Consider the following 22,765-nt stretch of genomic DNA (forward strand, 5'->3'; position numbering starts at 1 on the left):
CCACATCCCATGCTTCTAGCACCATGACAATGACCTTTCATTTTCTTAGGCTCCATCAAGAGGTTGATATCATTCATACTGTGGTAATGATACAATCCAGAATTCTCAGTTCTCATCCAAACTCTCTGCCTTATCCCTTATTTCCCAGCCTCTGGATTAAAGTAAAATCAGGTATTCTCCTCCTAACTATGAAGAAAAAGGTAATTTTTAGAGTGAAATCTGAGTTAACAACTCCTACAATCACAATCTTGTTTGCCAATCCAGCGTTATGAGCTGCCCATCCCAGAAGAAAAAAAATTAAGAATTTTGTGGTGTTATGAAATGAGCCTGCCTATGGACTCCAAAAAAAGCTAGATCCAGGGTGCAATGTCCATCTTTGGTCATGCCTATCCCCTCATTCCAGTAATTGACCAACATTTAGGAGTTAGTATTTTTCCCCTATGCTTACTACTTCAGATAGATATGCATGCCAGTGTCTTAAAATGGGTCTTATGTGACCTTTTAACAACCCAATCCACCCTTAAATTACATTGGCCAACGAGGGTAATACTTTAGATAGGAAATGCAAGAGCTATTAAGGCCTTTGTACCAGTTCTTGGTGTTTTTGGCCAACATGGTGATGCCATGTACCACTTATAATTAGATTAGATACACAACTGATGAATTACTGAAAACTACATCTGAAACTAATAATGTATTATACGTCAGCTAATTGAATCTAAATTAAAAAATAGTATTAAAAATACATATTAAAAAATAAATACTACTGTATCCAAAGCAGCTTGTTTATGCTGGTTAGGTGTAATCCCATGCCAGTGCTATGCTGCCTCAGAATACTGATCCATACTGAGACACAATGGAGAACTTGCTGGCCTTTAGGACTGAAGTCAGTCTGGCTGTTAGTGGTTGCTTTATCCTTGGGTATTGGCAACATGTGGTAACAGCCCTACAAAACACAGCATCTCAGCTACCTTCTCTGACTGGACATGAACTTAGTGTGCTGTCTGAACTGTCCATGCAAACACATCCACTTTAGAATTTCATAGGGTGGGGATGACCTGTTCTTTTAATATATTTATGTTCCTTATCAAATATTAACATATTTGGTCTATATCTGAGTGCAGACTCTGGCTCTAAATGGAATTTATTAATGTACGATCTTGGGCTTTCCATGGTCCAAATTATTTAGGCAATCCCACCGCCACTGTTTCTTGAGTGTGTTGAAATCATCACCTGGGGCACTGGGTTACCCCTTACTTGATACCATCCAGGATGCACATAATTTTGCCCATTAAGTGAAATATTTAGGTCCCGAGTGAGCATTTTTCTGGACTGATGATGCATGATATCTTTCGTTTCAGTGGTTCAAATCCTTGATGATACCGAGCAGATCCACCCACAGAAAACCATACTGAGGATTGCTTTGTTGTTACCTCCAAACATGGAGATTTATGCTATCTAGCATGGGAGGACCTTAGGTAAAAGGTCGAAAGTTTTTTTTTTTTTTAAGATTATTTATTTATTTATTTATTTATTCATGAGAAACACAGAGAGGAGAGAGAGAGAGGCAGAGACACAAGCAGAGGGAGAAACAGGCTCCATGCAGGGAGCCCGACATGGGACTCAATCCCGGGACTCCAGGATCACACCTTGGGCTGAAGGCCGCACTAAACTGCTGAGCCTCCCGGGCTGCCCAGGTCAAAAGTTTTTAAAGGGATCTCAATAACTTAGCAAATTATCCATATCGTTGTATAATGCATAATAGTAAATTAATAAATTTGACCAGGCTCTGAGTTTTTTTTCAGGTTGACGTCCTAGCCCACCAGCTAAATGTGGATTACTGCTATGTTTACAGCAGTGGTTTTTAACCTCAGCTGCATTAGAATCATCTAGGAAGCTTAAAATTTTAAATCACAAGCAAACAACAAAGAAACTATACTTGAGACCTACCCTAAACAAAATAAATCAGAATATCCAGAGATGAAGATTCAGCCACTGGTGGCTTTGTTAATGTTTGCTTTGTTTTTAACTGTCCAAGTGATTCTAATATGTAGCCGGGGTTGAGAAGTTTTCAAGCTTTAGACTGTATCACTGTCACCTGAAGGTGATTAAAATGGATTGCTGGGTCTTACCTATATCTACAGTTTCTGATTAGGTCTGGGGCAAAGCCTGAAAATTTGTAGTTCTAACAAGTTTCCAGGTGATGCTGTGCTGCTGATTCAAGGAACACACTTTGAAAACCACTAATCTAGAGCATGCTTTTCAAATTTTAATATGTTTACTAATGATCTGAGAATGTTAAAATAGTCTAATTTAGTAGGTCTGGGGTGAAGTTTGAGATCTGCATTTTTTTTTAAGATTTATTTATTTGAGAGAGAGAGCATGCACAAATGGGAGGCGGGGTGGGTAGAAGCAGAGAAAGAGAGAAGGAGTGACGCAGACTCCCTGCTGAGCACAGAGCCTGACACAGGGCTCCATTCCATGACCCTGAGATCATGATCTGAGCAGAAAATCAAGAGGCAGAGATTTAAAGGACTGAGCCACCCAAGCATCTAGAGACCTGCATTTCTAATGAGCTCCCAGGTGATGCTGAAGCTGGTCTGAGGCCCACACCTTTGAGTAGCAACGAGTTGGAGCTGCCAGTCATGTGTCAGTTATCGCACAAACTAGAAGCTGCTGGAAAAATCCTAAAGAAGGCCAGTTTTGTATACTAATAATGAAGTGACTCATTTTGACTTCTTCCTGCTTATCCCTGTTCCAGTGACCATCAGTGATCACCTGGACATACACAGTCCCCTGGAAAGTCTTCTGGTTACAATGCAATTATTATAAAATAGCTAACATCTCCACTAAGGTGAAGAATTCCTCACCCTACTTGCTATAGCTGATCACTTCCTTCTCCTAATATACTCTTTTCACTGACTTCCATAACCGCACATTTTCTTGGTTTTCCTCCTGCCTCTCTGGTCACATTTTTTATCAGTTCTTTTTCAAATTATACATTTAAATGTCAGAGTGCCACAGAAATTCATTTTTTAGATCCTTTCTCCATCTACTCCCTCAGTGATCTCATTTAGGTTCATGGCTTTATTAAATATTATCTATATAATAATGACACTTCAATTTATAGCAGCTTAGACTTCTCCCCTGAATTATAGACACATATGTTCAACTGCTAATTTACAACTCTATTTGACTAGTAGTATCTCATATGGAACACTTCTAAAACAAAGCTCATGATCTTTCTTTGCTCCCAAAAGAGAAAATTTACCCTTCCCACAGTCGTTCCCAATTCAGTAATTAGCAATTCCATTCTTTCTGTTGTTTCAGCCCAAACCACAATCATCATTGATCTTTCTTTTCTGTCGCAAGTTATATCTGATCCATCAGCAAATCATGTTGCCTCTATATCTGACCCTTCCTCACTATTAGCACTGTTACATTCTGGTCCAAGCCACACATATCTCTTGGCTAGAATAATGCTACAGTCTTCTAAGTAGCCTCTCTTCTTCCACCCTGCCCCTCTCCCTCAGTCTGTTCTCAACATCGAAGCCAGAGTGACCTTGTTAAACCCTTAAGTCAAATTATGTCTCTAACTTGGTTAAAGTGTTCCAATAACTTCCAATAATCAAATAGGAAGGATAAAATAAAATCCTCCCAGCCCAAAAAGTCCTATGCAATCTGTCCTACCACCATCACTTCAGCAGACCTCATTTCTTACTAATATCACCCAAATGCATTGCACTCCAGCCACACTAACTTTCTTACTTTGCCTCACACACATGAGGCATCCCACCTCAGGGCTTTTGCATATGATAGTTCCTTTGCCTGAAATGTCCTTCCTTTATAATAAACACACAGCAGCACATTCCCTTATCTCCAAATCTCTACTTTAGTGTTACCTTTATACTTTACAGTGAGGCCTTCCTGGCTACCTCTCTCTAAACTCTTCCCAAGAGTCTCTAGTCTCTGCCTCACTTTCTTTTTGTTGTTGTTGTTTTTTAAGCCCTCCTACACAATATATATAGTTGGGCCTTGAACTCAGATCAACTTATATGCAGATTTTTAAAAATCAGTATACTATGGTACCATAAATGTATTTACTCTTTCTTAGGATTTTTTCCTTAGAATTTTCTTAATAACCTTTTTCTCTTAGTTTACCTTATTGTAAGAATACAGTATAAAATACGACATACAAAATGTGTGTTAACTATTTACAGTATTGGTAAGGTTTCTGGTCAATAGCAGGCTGTTAGTACTTACCTTTTGAGGGAGTCAAGTTATATGCAGATTTTCAACTGTATAGGAGAATCAGCACCCCAACCCCTGCATTGTTCAAAGGTCCACTGCATATATATATAAATACCGTATACTATACATACTCTATATGTGTGTATATATATATACACCAGATAATATATTTGTTTATTCTACAACTCCCCCAAGTAGATATAAATTCCATGAGGGTAGAGAATTTCATGTTTGATTCACTGCTGTATCTATCTCCAATGCTAAGAATAGCCCCTAGTAAATAATAGATACTCAATAAATATTTGCTGAAAGAATACATAAACCAAGAAATACCTATTTCTATGCTAAGATGTGTCCCAAATGCCACTGAAGAAAGTGTCTTAAGAAGGTGAGAGTGACCAACTGTGGCAGATGATGATAAATCAAAAAAGATGAAAACAGAGTTGGCCAATGGATATGGTAATGTGGAGATCATTGGTGACCTTGACAAGAGTCGCTATGGTGAAACAGAAAGGCTGAAGAAACAGAAACAGAAAGGACTGAAAGGGAGAAAAAGAGGCACCTGGGTGGCTCAGTTGATTGAGCATCTGACTCTTGGTTTCAGATCAGGTCATGATCTCAGAATCATGGGACTGAGCCCTGCTCAGCACAGTCTGCTTGGGATTCTTCCTCTCCCTCCTGTTTCTGTGCTCTCTCTCTAAAATGGATAAATAAATCCTTAAAAAAAAAAAAAAAAAAAAAGAACTGAAGAGGATGAGTAAAAATAACTCCTCCAAATATTCTCTCTTAACATGAAACCACATATGATTCTATACCTTCCCAAGATGCTATTACTCTCACTCATTTCTTTTGAAGACATTTTCTCCTGTTTTCCTTAAAGACCCAATTTAGATATCATATTCACTAAGAAACATCATTTGAACTGTTATGTCCCTATGTACATATAAGATTATAGGTATATCAGTGCTACCTCTAGTACACACAGTATCCTAAGTAATTCTTTACTTGACTGTGTCCTTAAACTCAGAATATAAGGCAGGACCCTTACACAAAGTTAATACTCAATAAATATAGGTATCTCTTATTTTTTGAAAGTTCATGTCACACCACCTTACTTTTACAAAAGACATACATTAGTACCTGTTTTCACTAACTGAAAAGAATCTGAAAAGGAATTTAGCTTTTACAAAAAAGTCGAAAAGCAAAAATAGCATTTTACTGCAAGCTGTTACAAAGCATGCACTCCAAACGGAGCAAGTGGCCCCGCCAAAGCTCCTTGCTTGGAACTACATTCAGCATCCCAGCATCAAGCTGTCATAGCTTTGAACTGTGTCTGTGAGCATTTGTGCTTTATATCTCAATTTAGTTTGCACATCTATTAGCAAGATGTGTCCTAAGGTATCAGAAAAGCTAAGAGAGTTATCTTTGGGTCTAGGTATGCACAAAAATTTTTCCATAGAAATTAATTGTAACTGTTTTATTTATTAATTAAATGCTTTACACCATTTTGGTGTACAAAAAGTTTCATGGGAACATGCTACTTTCAGATAGCAGAAGAAACATATATTTCTTTGAGGTGCAAAAAGGCCTTGAACAGTAAGTTCTTAATCGTTCTAAGAATTTATTATTTCATGTTTCCCTTCATTTATAACCAAAGTATACTTTGTTAGTTCCCTGCATATTCAATGAGACATTATAGTTATTATAATGCAAATCTAAAAATTTGACTTTTCCCTTAATAAAGATACATTTAATTTATATTTATGACAACTTGAACTATTATTCCAGATAATTCCTACCTTTCCCTGAAAACATCTCTTAATTTTATCCCTTATACAATGCAGTATTTGTAAAACAACCATAAATATTTTGATATTCAGACACATAAGATGAAATCTTACAGAATATAATCATTATATGGTCTGTGGAAGTTAAGCTAACCAAATTCTAGTAACCTAAATATAGGCACATTTTACTAAATGTATATATATTCTAATATTTTTGCAATTACACAGTGCTTAAGAAAATTACGGCATTAGGTTTGAAGGGAGGGTTTATATTCATTTCTCTAACTGCTAATGTTAAGAATTCCAAGCATGCGTGTTTTGGGATACAGGGTGGCAGTGTGCTTCCCAAAATGAATCATCTGGGGCACTTAAAAAAAATCTCTAGAATCCAATCCTAAAGGATTCTTAGTGTACCTGAGGAGATGTCTAGAAAATTGGCAAAAAGCTCTTTAAATGATCTTGATGATCAGCCAGGTATGGAAGCATTGCCCATACATCTGAAGACATTAGACAACAAGTAGATTTGCAGTAATTCCTTCCAAACCTTAAAAAGTTATACCTTTAACCCATATGAACACAAAAAAATACTGATCCATCATAAAATCATCAGACATCCTGAACTGTTTTTCCAACCACAATTTGACTTGTATCATTCAATTCCTGTACCATAGAGATATTAAAAACCACTTTTACTAGATTATAGTGAGGCTTGATCAGTTTTTTGTTTTCTTTTTCTCACCGAATCCATCAGTCTACTGCTCAGCCACTGCTGGGGAGGAAAGCCAGGAGGCCAGGCTTCTCCTCACTCACCAGGTTTTTACCGGTCAACTGATCAGTTTTGTACTTAAAGACACCACCTACCACAACTGAAGAAAACAGTCATCATACTTTTGTCTAAAGAGGAAAAAAAAAAGTAGTATCTTGAAGTTATGAATAATTATCATTCTAACCTGCAACCATATAATATGGTATGTTCCCCAAAGTATTTCAGACACATTATGTAATTTAGGCTCATTACTACATTGTAAGATCCACCAAATTGAAAAAAAGGTAGGGGGGCATTTGGGTAGTTCAGTTGGTTAAGCTTCCAACTCTAGATTTCAGCTTAGGTCTTGATCTCAGAGTCCCAGGATGGAGCTCCTGTGGGGCCCTCTGGTGAGTGGGGAGTCTGCTTGTCCCTCTCCTCTGCCCTTCCCACTGGCCCCTGCCACACATAGGCGCTCTTTCTCAAATAATTAAAATCTTTAAAAAAATTTTTTCAGGCAGCCCTGGTGGCTTAGCGGTTTAGCGATGACTTCAGCCCAGGGTGTGATCCTGGAGACCTGGGATCGAGTCCCACGTCGGGCTCTCTGCATGGAGACTGCTTCTCCCTCTGCTTGTGTCTCTGCCTCTCTCTCTGTGTTTCTCATGAATAAATAAATAAAATCTTAAAAAAAATAAATAATTTCAATTCTGTACCTAGAAAATAAGCAATGGGCAGAGGCAGTTCAAAGTGGAAGTTCACTTATGTAAGAAAACCAGAGGTAAGTACCACTAAGCTAACTCTAGCCCATCAATGGTCTTCACTGGTGACAAATGATTTGAAAATGGCAATATTCACCACTTCAAGAAAGAACCTGACAAAAAAGTGTTAGGAAGTAACCAGAAAAATAGATTTTAAAGGTGCTTGGGTGGCTTAGTTAAGTGTCCAACTCTTGATCTTAGCTCAGATCTTTTTTTTTTTTTAAGATTTTATTTATTTATTCATAAGAGACACACAGAGAAAGAGATGTAGGCAGAGGGAGAAGCAGGCTCCCTGCAGGGAACCTGATGTGGGACTTGATCCGGGGCCCTAGGATCACACCCTGAGCCAAAGGCAGATGCTCAACCACTGAGCCACCCAGGTGCCTCAGTTAAGGTCTTGATCTTAGCACAGGTCTTGATCTGAGGGTTGAGTTCAAGCCCCACCTAGTGTGGAGAAGAAAAAAGAAAAGAAAAGAAAAGAAAAAAGAAAAGAAAAGAAAAGAAAAGAAAAGAAAAGAAAAGAAAAGAAAAGAAAAGAAAAGAGAGGAGAGGAGAGGAGAGGAGAGGAGAGGAGAGGAGAGGAGAGGAGAGGAGAGGAGAAAAGAAAAAGAAGAGAAAAAGAAGAGAAAAAGAAGAGAAAAAAAAGAAAAGAAAATTTCAAGTTATTGCATCCTTTGGAAAGACAATTGGGAAAAGTTTTAAAATATACACCAAGCCATAGATGTACATCTTGTGCTAAAACTGGTAGTCTAGAATTTTATAATTTATTTTATAATTTATACCTGTAATAAACACTTAATAGCTGGAGAATTTTATCAGTGTAACTGGAGACACAGGAAAAAAATATTGATCCTAAAATTCCTGTATTATTTTTGACACTGAAACAAATTTCTACATAAATCTGTAGTACTGCAATAAATATAATTAAAGGATAAATTACTAGAGAAGTATATATAGATATGTGGCAAAAAGAAGACAACTACAAGCAATGAAGATAAAATGATAAGACAAGTCAGGTGGCCCCTAGTAGTGTCATACTAGATGTAGTAAGATGATAGAAGAACTGGTAAGCAAATGACAGACTGGTCATGATTCAGTCTTTACAATCAATATAGTATTTATATTTTCAAAACCTAAGGACAACCATCTGCTCATTCTGGAATAATCTTAGCCCCAGACTAAGTCATTTGACCAATAAAATCAATGTAATTTTCAATCAAATATGGAAACAAAACATGATAAAACCAGTGTTGACTTTTTATTACTAAAGTTAACATTACATCAACATTGTTTTCCACCACATATCACATTTATGAGTATTACATTTTTTGCTGTGATATAATTGAAAAGTTCCCGGAGTAGTTTCTATACTTACATTTCAAACACTGAGTTGAAAAAAATTGAAAGGCTTGCAAATCTGATCTATTTCACAAACAAGAATGATCTGTATCATTACTGTTTGAATTAAAATTTCCAGGGCCCTTTCACTGATTTTTAAGTTATAATCGCAGTACAGTATTAAATATTTGCCACCAGTTTCATGATGCTACGTGATTCATATTTCACTACCCCATTCCAATTTTTTGGGAAACCTTTTTGTTATAAATTATTTTAAGGATGAATCACTTGCATAAAATCGTAAGCATGTATCCAATTATGGCAAAAATTAGTTTGTCATTTTGAGACATATATATGGGCTGTGCAACTATATACACCAAAAGAAGACAAAAGCATTACTTTCCTTACCATTTACTGAAACACAATTACAAAAATTCAAGCAGTGTGACATATAATATAGCTTTAACTGCTGCTGGAAGAACAAAACATAATTTACCCCATCAAATAAATCATATCTAGTTTCTGCTCTCAATTACTGAGGGGTAAAAACAAATACAAATGCACCACGAGAAGACTTCAAAATCCTTCAGTCTACCCCACCTACTGAACTCAATCCAGCAAACTGAGTATCTGGAAGAAGGCTTCAGCCAAGGCAGCTTCAACTAAGTAAAAACTACAGTTCTCTGTACCATAGGAGACCTAACACAAGGAAAAGAAAAACTGGAAACGATTAAGCAAAAAGACAAAGGACGGGGTAAGTTCTACTCTTGGGGTGAGTAACAACCAATGAACAAAAACACCACTTCATTTCCTATTCCATAATCTCAAATTGTGGTCTCCTTATCTTTAACTCCGTCTTGCTCTACCTTTAGGTCTCCTTTTCCTTCTTAGGGGGACCACAGCTGTACAGAGATGCCAACGAGAAGAACAACTTTGTTATTTACAGAATTCAAGCACCAGAGCATCTTGCCTACAAGATATCAAACCAAGATACTGGATTTGAAGTGCCCAATTTGAATCTGGTGGACCATAAATAAGGGAGTAAAACTGAGCAACCAAGTCAAATCATGGAATCTGTTAAAAAACAAAACAACACAACAACAAAACAGAAGCAGCACACACACATTCTCAAAACGTTTTTGAATCCAGTCTCCTTCTGCCAAGGACAACAATGTTGTGTTTGAAGTATAATCGGTGGCCTAGAATAATTGCTGCGGCTTTTAACTTTGTCAAAGAAAAAAAAGAAAAAAAAAAAAAAAAAAAGTTCTGCTGGGGAATCCCTGGGTGGTCCAGCGGTTTAGCGCCTGCCTTTGGCCCAGGGTGTGATCCTGGAGACCCGGGATCGAATCCCACGTCAGGCTCCCGGTGCATGGAGCCTGCTTCTCCCTCTGCCTGTGTCTCTGCCTCTCTCTCTCTCTCTCTGTGTGTGTGTCTCTCATAAATAAATAAAAATCTTAAAAAAGAAAATAAAAAAGTTCTGCAGGGACACTGATTGGAAATCACTGTTCAAACACACCGCTCACTAAAACGTAAACAAGCACTGACACCAATTTTACGATAACGCCTGAAGAAGAATTAAAATGCAAAATAATAATAACTTAAGTAAGACCCATAAAACCCAACTTACTTAGGAGTAGAGAACACGAGAGAATCGGAAATCGGTGGAATCGTTTTCGGCCGCCTCCTCAGCGTGAGACCCTACCAGATTTTTGATTTCCAAGGAGTCGCCCGAGGGCGGCCGGGGTTTCCTCCCCTCGCGCCGCGCCGCGCCACGGGAGGCGGTGAAACCTGAACTCGTTCCTCCGGCGGCGAAGCGAGCGCGCTCCCCGGGACCTATACTCGAGGGCCTCCAGCCTGCGGGGCTTTCCTCGGCCTCCTATTAGGTGGAAGGGCCGCCCGCTCCCGGCCGCCGCGAAGAGCTCAGCTCGCTGGGCGAGAATCTGCGGCGGGGTTTAGGGGCGGAAACTGCTACCGAGGGGACCTCCGCGCCGGGCGCCGCGGATGTGAAGAGCGAGCGAGGGGTGCGAAGCCCTGAGACCCCGCGGGTGGCGCCAGGGCGGCTCCGGGACCCGACGCGGGCGGGCGGGCGGGCGGGCGCCGTGTGGGCCGAGGCCCCCGCGGTCCCCGCCGCCCCCGCCGCCCCCGCAGGCCGCGCCCCCGCGAGCCGCCCCCGCCCCCGCCGCCCCCGCCGCCGCCGCGCGTACCTGATGATGTCGTCGCTGTGGCCCCGGTAGAACTTCTGCCGGTGCTCCCGCGGGCTGTACACCACGCCGACGCCCGCCACGAAGTACACGATCTCCTTGGCCGCCGTGTAGTAGAGGTTGTTGCGGCACTGGTGGCCCCGGTAGCCGTACACCCACTCGAGCCGCAGGTGGCAGTTCGGGGCGCTCCGGGCCGCCATGTCGGGGCGCCCACCCCGCCGCTCCGGCTCGGGCGAAGCCAGCACCCCCCGCGGGCGGGCGGCCGGGCGGCCGGGACTCCCCGCCTGCCGCGTCCTCTAAGCCGCGCCGGGCAGGTGCATGTCGCTTCTTCTGGCCGCCGCCGCCGCCGCCGCCGCCGCCGCCTCAGCCCACGGGCGGGAGGAGAGCCCTCGCCTCGCGGAACATGCCGAGGGCCTCGGGCGCCGCCGGCCGTCAAGTGGGCGCCGCGCCCCCCGCGCCCCCCGCGCCCCGCGCCCGCGCCCCGCCGCCCGCAGCGCCCCGCCTGGGAGCCGAGCCGAGCCGAGCCGAGCCGAGCGACGCCCCGCCCCCCGCCTCCACGCCGCAGCTCGCGGCCCCGGTCCCCGCGGCGTTCGCGCCCGGCCGCGGCCTCGTCCCTCGTCCCTCGTCCTCGTCCCTCAGCCCCGCCGGCCCGCGCCGCGCGCCCCCGAGCGCAGAGAAGCAGCCGGCGCGGCCCCGCGCGGCCCCGCCCCCAGCCGCGTCGCCGCCGCCGCCGCCGCCCGCGCCCGTTTGGCCCCGCCCCTCGCCGGCCGGGGACGCTGAGGGCGCCGGGGGGACGCCGAGGGCGCGGGGGCGCCGCAGGGGTCGCGCTCCCCCGAGACCCCGCCGGTCCTGTCGGCCCTGCCGGGCGTCCCCCGCTGCGCTCAAGCGCTGAGCTCTCCCGCAGCCGCCCAGCCCCGAGCGCACCCTTGGCGGACCCCCCCCCGCCCTTGCGCACCCTTGGCGGAACCCCCCCCGCCCCAGCGCACCCTTGGCGGAACCCCCCCCCCGCCCCAGCGCACCCTTGGCGGAAACGCCCCCGCCCCAGCGCACCCTTGGCGGAACCCCCCCCCCCGCCCCAGCGCACCCTTGGCGGAAACCCCCCCGCCCCAGCGCACCCTTGGCGGAAACCCCCCCCCGCCCCAGCGCACCCTTGGCGGAACCCCCCCGCCCCAGCGCACCCTTGGCGGAACCCCCCCGCCCCAGCGCACCCTTGGCGGAACCCCCCCGCCCTTGCGCACCCTTGGCGGAACCCCCCCGCCCCAGCGCACCCTTGGCGGAACCCCCCCGCCCCAGCGCACCCTTGGCGGAACCCCCCCGCCCTTGCGCACCCTTGGCGGAACCCCCCCCCGCCCCAGCGCACCCTTGGCGAAACCCCCCCCGCCCCAGCGCACCCTTGGCGGAAACCCCCCCGCCCCAGCGCACCCTTGGCGGAACCCCCCCCCGCCCCAGCGCACCCTTGGCGGAAACCCCCCCGCCCCAGCGCACCCTTGGCGGAACCCCCCCCCGCCCCAGCGCACCCTTGGCGGAACCCCCCCGCCCTAGCGCACCCTTGGCGGAACACCCCGGCCCAGCGCACCCTTGGCGGACGCCCCCCCGCCCCAGCGCACCCTTGGCGGACCTCCCCCGCCCTTGCGCAACCTTGGCGGAACCCCCCCCGCCCTAGCGCACCCTTGGCAGACACCCCCACTCTGGCCTCAGCTGGCGGAACCCCCGGACCCCAGCGCACCCTTGGCTGACCCTTGGCGGAACCCCCCCGCCCCAGCGCACCCTTGGCGGAACCCCACCCCCCGCCCCAGCGCACCCTTGGCGGGGACTCCCCTCCCCAGCGCACCCTTGGCGGACCACCCCCTCCTCACCGCCTCCCCGCTCGCCCACCTCCTGCTGCAGGAAGGAGTCGGGGAAGCACCTGGCTGTCTCCCGAGGCCTCCATCCAGACCGACCGGGGCTCCGGTGTTTGTGCCTCGGAGAGTCCAGACCAGGATACTAATCTCATGTTTTCCCGGATACTTCGTGTATGTTTCTTGCTGCTTCATACTGCTCACTATACCAGACATTGGAGATAAAACCTGACCTTTTTTTTTTTTTTTTTTTTAAGATTTTATTTATTTATACGTAAGAGACAGGCAGAGATACAGGCAGAGGGAGAAGCAGGCTCCATGCAGAGAGCTGGATGCGGGTCTCTATCCTAGGACCCCGGGATCACGCGCTGAGCATGAAGGCAGATGCTCAACCACTGAGCCCCCCAGGTGCTCCCTTTGTGCAGGTGAGGTTAAAGCGGGGGCAGACTGTAGGATGTAGATCACAAGAGGGCAGCAGGGACTGATTTCATAATAAATAGCTATGGTACCTGAGTTTATTATTATTTTTTAAAATACTAATCGAATACCAATAAACTGTTGATATTTCTTGCATTGTAATAATGGTGAACTGAGATGGCTTGAGTATCGTGACCCTGGAGACTGTGCCTGAAAGAAACAAAATTACTGGGAGCAATGAATTCCTCACCAGGACAGTTTTGCTCCTACTCAGTTTTCTAAGTGCCCTCCTTTCTCACAGGGTTATGCTAAGGTTTACCAATATCTGTAAAAATAATTAGAAATCCATATTTTTTTTTATTTTTTAGGTATGCTCCATGCCCAGCATGGAGCCCAATGTGGGGCCTGAAGTCTGGCCCCTAAGGTCAAGACCTGAGCTGAGATCAAGAGTCAGATGCTCAACAGACTGAGCCACCCAGGTGCCCCTGAAATCCATATTTTTAAAAGTTTTAGTTGCAGGATGATAGCCATGAAGTTTATAACATAAAAATACTCATAAAACACTAACGTGAGTCCTCCCTGCCTAAAAAATCAGTTTTGGGGCACCTGGATGGCTCAGTCAGTTAAGCATCTGCCTTGGACTCAGGTTTCGTTTTTTTTTTTTTTTTTTTTAAGATTTTATTTATTCATGAGAGACAGAGAGGCAGAGAGAGAAGCAGGCTCCATGCGGGGAGCGGAATGTGGGACTCCATCCCAGGACTCTAGGGTCACACCCTAGGCAGAAGGCACTCAATGGTTGAGCCACCCAGGCATCCCTGGAGTCAGGTGTTGATCCCCGGGGTCCTGGGATAGAGCCCTTCATTGGGCTCCCTGATCAGTTGGGGAGCCTGCTTTTTCCCTCTCCCTCTGCCTCTCTCCCCCTGTTTGTGCATACATGCACTTGCTCTCTGTCTCCCATCAAATGAATTAAAAAAAAAAAAAAAAAAGTCTTAAAAAATAAATCAGTTTTGGTTTCCCTAGGAAATACCAAAACTTGGAAATCTGACAAAAACTAGAGTAAACTTGTATCCTTTCAAGAAATGGGTCCCCACAAAGGTGTTGTTTTCTATAGGAAACCCATACATTGGAATGGGTGTTACCCAGTCTCTACTTCCTCAAAGATGCAGAATACCTTTCTGCCTCCTGCTTGTTATTTTTAGTCTACAGGTGGGGAAGGGCCATCTCAGAGCAAGGCATTTACATAAATGTCATGAAGAGTAAACTCTGAAGGTGCAAACAGATTTGGTGAACACTAGAAAGGCTGAAAGTAAAAATCAAATCCACTGTACATAATCATCTAAACAGAGTAGCCAGGAACTATGATGCAGGAAGAAAGTGAGTGTAAGGACTTCATAAAGTTTCTAAGCTTTCAGACGTCCTCAAACCTATTATGTTTGCTATTCCCAGAGTGATTAGCCATAAAACTTTTATAATGAAAAGGGCCCTTGTCCTAATTTCCAGGAGCAGCCGAGAATTAGAAGGGGGTGGTGAGCAAGATTGGGGAAAACATGCCCCACTCCACAGCTTGTGTTTGACTCAGGATAACAACAATTTCAGGAGAAAAGAATTCAGATTGAGCACTTGCTAAAAGGAAAAGAGAACCGAGGCCTAAGTGGCTCTGAAGCCATGAAAAGGCCTGTGTGTGGGGTTCTCTGAACAAAGGCATGTATATTTTCTCTTTGTCACCTGTATTTTTTAAGATTCTTATTTATTCATGAGACACAGAAAGACAGAGAAGTAGGCTCCCTACAGGGAGCCTGATGTGGGCCTCGATCCCAGGACCTGGGGATCACGACCTGAGCCAAAGGCAGATGCTCAACCATTGAATTACCCAGGCATGGCCCTGTATTTGTCTTTTTCTCAAGAATATGTTTGCTAACTCACTAGTGAGTTCCCTGAAAACCCCTGGTAAGAAAAAGAAAAACTTGTTGATTACTTAAATTTAAGCAGTAAACTTAGAAAAGATGAAATATTTTATTGCCATATATTAAGGGTACATTAATTGCTAGTTACATGTAATTTTTATGAGGCATAGAATGGTGAAGAATAAGAAATAGTCTTCTGTTTCAGATTTTTCAGTACAATGTCTTCTGAGTCCCATGATACATATTGAAATACTCATATTAATAACAGATTTAAATAATTTATTTTTCCATTATCATATTTTCCATTACAATTTTTAATGACCCAAGGGTGGAGTGTGAAGCAAAAACATGCTTAATTACAGCATCCTCAACCGACAAAGACCAAAAGAGATGAGACACAAAGGTGGCTAAAAATGAAGCATTCATGAGTATTATAGGAAAAACCCCAAACCTTATTAGTTCTTCCCCTTACACTTTTACATAACCTGTTATTACTAATATCACATCAGGAAGCTTAATCAAGATTTTACTACTAGATGATATTCTACCGTCTTTGCAAGTAGTGCAAATAAGGATGCAGGAGAAAGACCCCCAAAGTTCTACATGTCAACTGGTGGACATTTGTGAGACACTTTAAATAAAAGTTCCAGTACCCTTTGGTAATCTATACCAAGAAACTCGAGTTCCTAGTATGGAGTTTTATATTCCAGGCATTTAAAATATTTCCAGAATTCAAATAAATAACATTATTTGCTGGCCACTGATTTTGGTTACCCTCAGGTCTGCGAAAGAAATACAATGCCAAGTATATAAAATATAAAAGCCAAAATTTATGATATTAATTCTAGCTAGCTAATTCAACCAGCTTATAAACTGTAATAGTATTTTAATAAGCTCTCCATAAATATATTTCTTGTAACTATACTTTCAATTAGCCTGTTTTATTTACCGAGCTTAACATGACTCCTGGCACTAACAGGGGAGGTGTTCTATACATACTTGTCAGCTACTAAATATAAAAGAGAATACTTGTGTAGTCACAACAGGATTCCTTTTAGTTTTATCTTTTTTTTTTCTTTTTTTGAGAGAGAGCAGGAGCAGGTGTGTGGGAGGAACAGAGGGAAAGGAAGAGAGAATCTTAAGCAGGCTCCATGCTCAGCACGGAGCCCCATGCTGGGCTCCATCCCATGACCTACGATCATGACCTGAGCTGAAATCAAGAGTCAGTTGCTCAACCAACTGAGGCACCTGGGCACCTCCTCTTAGTTTTTTCTGGAATAGTTGAAACTTTTGAAAAATTAAACACTTTTCTGATCCCCCGTACTGTATTAGAACTTCTTGTTCTTGGTTGTACGTGACAGAAACCCACTACAATGGCTTAAGATAAAAAAGAGAATTTGAATGCCACATAGAACTGAAACTAAAGCTGGCATCCTAGGACCCAAGTGAGGTTTTCAGAACCAGGTCATCAGTTCTATTTTCCTTTGGGTTGACTCCATTGCCAGACAAGCAAAATAGCTGCCAACAGCTCCAGTTCTACATCGTATTCCCTTAGAAAATCCCTATGGAAAGAACTTTTTTCCCCCAGGGATTCCACTGGAAACTCCTAGACTTCAGCCCTGTTGGCTCTGATTGGCTGAGTTTAGATATGAGCCCACCCTCAGATCCATGGGGGGTGCCAGGTGTTCTAAAACCACAGGAAGGGAGAGTGGGAGAGGGGGGTGATGCTCCTAAGGAGAACGGAAGTGATATTACCAGAATAAGAAGGAATGGAAGCCAGCAGTGGCTACTGAGGGTTGACTTGGATGCTTTAGTATTAGCCAACCTCTATTGCGTAACTCAATACATATACAATCTAATTTTTTGAAAAGTAACAGGTGTTTGCTAAATAAATGCAGCCCTAAGACAAAACTTCTTCTAACCAGTTTGCCACCCAAATATCCTCCTCTGAAAAGAATTCTACAGCTAGCCCCAGATGCCAAGCAAACCAAAGCAACAGATGTTGTCCATCGGTAACCAGTGCCTGTTAGATTTCACCAAAAGCCTCTAGAAACTGGTATATGATTTAGGTAAAAGAAGTCCCACACCAAGTTGTCTTCTCTACTTCTATACATCTTGCCATCTTCTTTTTCTGTATTGACATCAGTATTCCTCCATGTAGGCAGATTGGAAAGTTAGGCAGTTGTGTTTACTTCCTCGCTGTTTCTCACCTTCCATATCCAATTACCAACTCCATTTGACTCTATTTTAGAAATATTCCTAAACTCCATCCCCATCTCTACATCCACACCCTCTATCCATTGTCGCAGTTCAGTTCAAATTCTAATGATCCATTCCCTAGATTCTGCAGCCCAAGTTATCTGTAAAAATCATAGATCGAATCATACTGTTCCTATTCCAAGAAATTTTTCTAGAAGCAGTTTAGGCATCCTGAGCCTTGAAATGTTCTTATGCTTTGACTCACGAATTTCTCAGCTAGTTGCCTGTCATACTGTAATAATAAAAAGTGCAGATCAAGGCACATGTACCAAAATATTTACTATGGCATAATTTAGAATGATAAAATTAAGGAAACCTAACTGTCCAACCAAGAGAAAATTTTAAGAAAATAGATTCAGCCCATATGAAAAACATAAAACCATGAAAACTAGGGTGCTCAGGTGGCTCAGTTGGTTAAGCACCTGACTCTTGATTTTGGCTCAGGTCACAATCTCAGGATCCTGGGGTCGAGTCCTGCATTGGGCTCCCTGCTCAGTGGGGAGTCTGCTTTTCCCTCTCCCCCCCACCCCCCGCTCATTCTCTCAAATGAATAAATACAATCTTAAAATATTTTTTAAAAACCATGAAAATTGGGCAACCCCAGTGGCTCAACAGTTTAGCGCCACCTTCAGCCCATGGCCTGATCCTGGGGACCCCAGTTGGAGTCCCATGTCAGGTTCCCTGCGTGGAGCCTGCTTCTCCCTCTGCCTGTGTCTCTGCCTCTCTCTCTCTCTCTGTATCTCTCATGAATAAATAAATAAAATCTTTTAAAAAAAAAACCCATGGAAATTAGGTTTTCAAATAAATTTTGGCAACATCAAAATTTCTCATAATAGATATCTAAATAATTTTTAAATCAGGATTTTTAAAATGTAGAGGAAAGAGGATGGAGGAAGGATTTATTTGTCCAGCTCCCTCCTCTCCCATTGGTTAAAGTTTCCTCCATGGGGAATTGGAGTTAATGCCCACACTTCCAGGTTGCATCATCCAGCTTCTGTGATCTCTGGGCTATGGGCTCCCTGAGCCCCAATTCCCACAGAGTAATGCAAAGAGGGCCAGATGGCAATTACCCACACAGTGAGTTTCATTAAGGAAAAAAATTTCAACTAAGGTCAGAGAACCTAAGTCTTTTATAATGGGCAGTAAGCCTCTTTGACTCATGTTCACAAGGGAGGCATCATCTTTATTCTCCTAGACAATAAATAAACCTGCCTTTTGTTCCAGAAAGAAACACTAGCTTTATCTTCCAAGGTTGTTCACCCACAAACATCTTTGAGAAGACAGTCTGGAACAAAGGCAGTTGGTGCCTCAGCAAACAAGATGTACACAAACACAGGAGACCCCTGGAACATTGTCTCCTAACGTAGATCCAACTGGCAGCAGCCAAGTGCTTACTTCCTGAGTGCAAATGTTACCAAACTGTGATCAAAACGTAAAATATAATTCTGCAGAAACTGAGAATATTGAATTAAGCAGGTAATGCACCGTATGATTGTCAGAGACAAAACTAGACCCTTTTTCTGAAGGCAAATTTTATTCAGAATTACTATTGCAATAGGAAAGATGGTCCAGTGGTCATTGAACTCAACTTCCCTGAAACAAAAGGATAGAGATTGTTTTAAAGGCTGGGTGTGCGGGGTGCCTGGGTGGCTCAGTCAGTTAAGTGTCTACCTTTGGCTCAGGTAATGATCCCAGGGTCCTAGGATTGAACCCCTCATTGGGCTCCCTGTTCACCCGGGAGTCTGCTTCTCTCTTTCCCTCTGTGTCTGTGCATGTGCTCTCTCTCTTTCTCTCAAATAAATTTTAAAAAAAAGTCTGGGTGTGCTAAGGAAAAGGCAGGCTGTTAAGAAGCATTAGTCCACATGATTGGAACACCTGGATTTGTTAACTGAAGCTTATCTGGAGGAGAAATAAATTTCTATCTTTATGAGAGGAGCCGTGGTGCACGTTGAAGCAAGGCAAACACCAAAATTAGGCCCTTACCTTCATTTAGCATTTATCACGTGGAATTTTAGGAAATTGTTTATTTATACAGATGCAAGGACTGAGGGTGAGAGTTATCTCCCTGAAGTTTTGCATTTCAAAGAGAGAGCTCTCCAGTTCTTCAGGAAATAGTTTTAGGACACAGATTTACATCTCAAAGGGCAGAAACCGGATTTATAATTGCAAGCTTTCTAAAGTAACTGCTCTAAGAGGGAGTTCACAGTCCTCTTATGAGGTTTTGGTTAGAACAAACTGGTAAATTATGCAGGCAGCGTTGAGCTTTCTCAGGCAGGCATTTTAAGGGAGCTGGGGTAAATCTAGGATCATGGTCTTAAGCTACTAAAGCCATGCTAAAATTTGTCAAGTCTCTTAGTGCAGAGGTTTGGATGGAGTTGTTACATGCCAAGCGTTCTGTGGTGCTCAGTACAGCAGTTGCATAATTAGCTACCAGTAGGAAGTAAGAAACATATTTTAATATCAATCTAATAAAGAAAATATGAAACAGTTTTGCTCAATGAACTTTTAATAGAACACCTTCAAGGCCCTAAGATGCTTGCACAAATACTGAGAGATATTATTGTATAGTGTAGTAGTGATCACTCTGTAATTATTGTTGACTTGTTTCAAGCTACTTCATGTTTGTAATGCCTTCAAATAGATCACCAAAACTTCTACTATTTGAATGCATGCCACAAAAAGAAAAAGGTTAAGAACCACCACCATAATCATTCCTAAACATAAATTGAGCACCCACGTGTGAATCACTGGGGTCTGTATATGGAGGAGTAATCAAGGGAAATGAACCTGCAGTCTGTGCCTTGAAAAATTTGTGCTTGAAGGAAGAAAACAAGAAAAAGACATAAGTGCCTTTAAAAACAAGTGAAAATATATATAAACAAGTGAATTAAATATAAATATATGCACATTTTAATAGAACTAAGTATCGTATCTTAAAAATTACAAAATAATTTTATATAAAAGTTTTAATTTATTTATTCATGAGAGACACACACACAGAGAGAGGCAGAAGCATAGGCAGAGAGAGAAGCAGGCTCCATGCAGGGAGCCTGATGCAGGACTCCATCCTGGGACTCTGGTATCATACCCTGGGGAAAAGGCAGGTGCTCAATCACTGAGCCACCCAGGCATTCCACAAAATAACTTTAGAGTAAACATGCTTTTACTAAGAGACTTTATTGAATTATTTGATCATTTGCATCTACGATGTATTTTTAAAATAATGTAGGAACGATAAGAGACAAAAGTAGATTTCCTATAGGTTGCGCAAAAAATAATAAACTTAAGTACAAGGTTTTTTTTTATTTATGAGAAGATAAGTCTTAAGCAGATCATTAGCATCTACGATGTATTTTTAAAATAATGTAGGAACTATAAGAGACAAAAGTATATTTCCTATAAGTTGCGCAAAAAATAATAAACTTAAGTACAAGGTTTTTTTTTATTTATGAGAAGATAAGTCTTAAGCAGATTTTGATGTAGGAGGATATTTCCTGGAGAGGCAACGACAGTCTAGTTGTAGATAGTACAGTTCCAGAAAAAGGAAATATGATAATTGGAGCTAAAAGAAGATAATGCCAGGATGTATAAAAGACAAGACAGTAGTAAAATACCATATATATTTCAAAGTCACAGAATTTACTATCCTAGGAAAGTATTTTAATCAGCAAATAAAACATTATATCTAAGCAATATCTTCACGTTTTGTTATATTTATTTTTATTTTGTTCTATTTACATATTTTGTAGCACTTTAAAACTAAATATACTTGTAATAAATGTTTCTGAATACAGATTTGCTCATAATTTTTAAATATAATGCCATGTCTTTAAATGTGACTCCCTAAGTTAATTTAAAATTTCTTTTGAATTACAACTTATACCCATCTAATACAGTGTAGAGAGGTCATTTGCCAATGCCCATTCTATAATCAAATACAAAATATTGGCATATCATTGAGTAGTTCAAACATTATTTACTTTCATATTTGTGATCCCTTCTGGCACACTCTGGCTTATCTTCAAAAACTTAAAGGTTTTAATATGTAAAACACAAATATTGTAGGATCTCAACTGTATATTGCTTAAATATTATTTTTTTTGCAAATCAAATTACAGTTACTCCCTCTACCAAGCACCAACACTAAATTAAAGTTCTCCAGTAGCTTCCCACTGCTTTAAATAAAGACTAAATCCTTAACCAACCCAAGAAACCCAGCATGGTGTGGCTCCTGTCTCTCCAATTTCATTTCATACCCTCTTCCCACTCACTGGCTTCCTGCCACCCTGGTCTTGTTTTCTTTTATTTCCAAGAACAGGCCATATTACCCTGTCATGGGGACTTTTTATATGCTGATTCTTCAGTGCTGGGAGTGTGGTCTTCCACTAGGTCCTGTGGCTGATTGACTGGTACTCTGTCACCATTCCTGCCAGTCCTTCCTGAAGAGGCTACTCTTTCTCATACACTCTTATAAACACCACAACTCTTAATATTTATCAAAGTTGTAATTTGATATCTACTTGTATAATCCATTAATGTCAGCCTCCCCAGCCTCCCCTCTAGAAGCTCCTTGAGGGCTTTCATGAGAAAGACATCAGAGCAAGAGCAGAGCAGGAGAATAGAAAATGACCCCTTTTGTGGTGCAGGTACACAGACCTGATCAGTGGTTACCTGCGTCTGGGGACAGGCACTCTGCCCACTGGTGCGGAGCATGGGATTCAGACAAGGATCCCTGCTGAGAGGAGTAGTTACAAAATCCATCAGCCCTTAGGCAGCGGCAGGAAATCCTCTTGGGCCCAGGAATACCATATAAATAGTAACGCAAAGCCAAGTCTGATCCTGCTGGGCTGGGAACAGACCACTCCCGCCAGCAGCCCCCTCCCCAGACAAGACAAAACAGAGATATAAGGTAGCATTAGACTGTCATGGGAAGAGGGCAGGGGTGCTAAAAAAGCCTAACTGCCAAAGCCCAGACTCACGGACTGGCCTAAGCCTGAGAGTCTGGACAAAAAGGACCCAGGACATCTTCCCATTCTCATAACAAGCTTCAGAGTAACAAGCCTCTGGAATACTACTCAGCCATAAAAGAAGAAAAGAAAGAAGGAAAGAAGAAAGAAGAAAGAAAGAAAGAAAGAAAGAAAGAAAGAAAGAAAGAGAGAAAAAGAAATCTAACCATTTGCAAAGACATGGATGGAACTAGAGGGTATGATGCTAAGTAAAAAAAGTTGATCAGAGAAAGACAGTTATATGATCTCACTCAAATTTGG

The 22,765-nt window shown here is 42.8% G+C and overlaps 1 protein-coding gene across 13 annotated transcripts in view; it reads right to left on the reverse strand.

The window, feature by feature from the left end:
• Positions 1-11,334, reverse strand: part of EML5 (EMAP like 5) — a 183,047-nt gene extending 171,713 nt beyond the window's left edge. For 4 of the 13 annotated variants that reach the window (XR_013386704.1, XM_077910284.1, XM_077910283.1 and 1 more), the window contains exon 1: positions 11,084-11,325. Coding sequence is in view for 9 of the 13 variants with exons in the window: in XM_077910284.1 (XP_077766410.1) it covers positions 11,084-11,280 (197 nt within the window). In the remaining 4 variants the exon portion in view is untranslated. Of the gene's footprint in view, positions 1-10,506; positions 10,869-11,083 lie in introns of those variants that run through there. The other 9 variants (XR_013386706.1, XM_077910287.1, XM_077910288.1 and 6 more) reach the window with 5 other exon arrangements.
• Between the last annotated feature and the right edge of the window lie 11,431 nt (positions 11,335-22,765).

This window comes from Canis aureus, chromosome 9 (assembly GCF_053574225.1).
Source record: "Canis aureus isolate CA01 chromosome 9, VMU_Caureus_v.1.0, whole genome shotgun sequence".
In the NCBI taxonomy this organism is placed as follows: domain Eukaryota; kingdom Metazoa; phylum Chordata; class Mammalia; order Carnivora; family Canidae; genus Canis; species Canis aureus.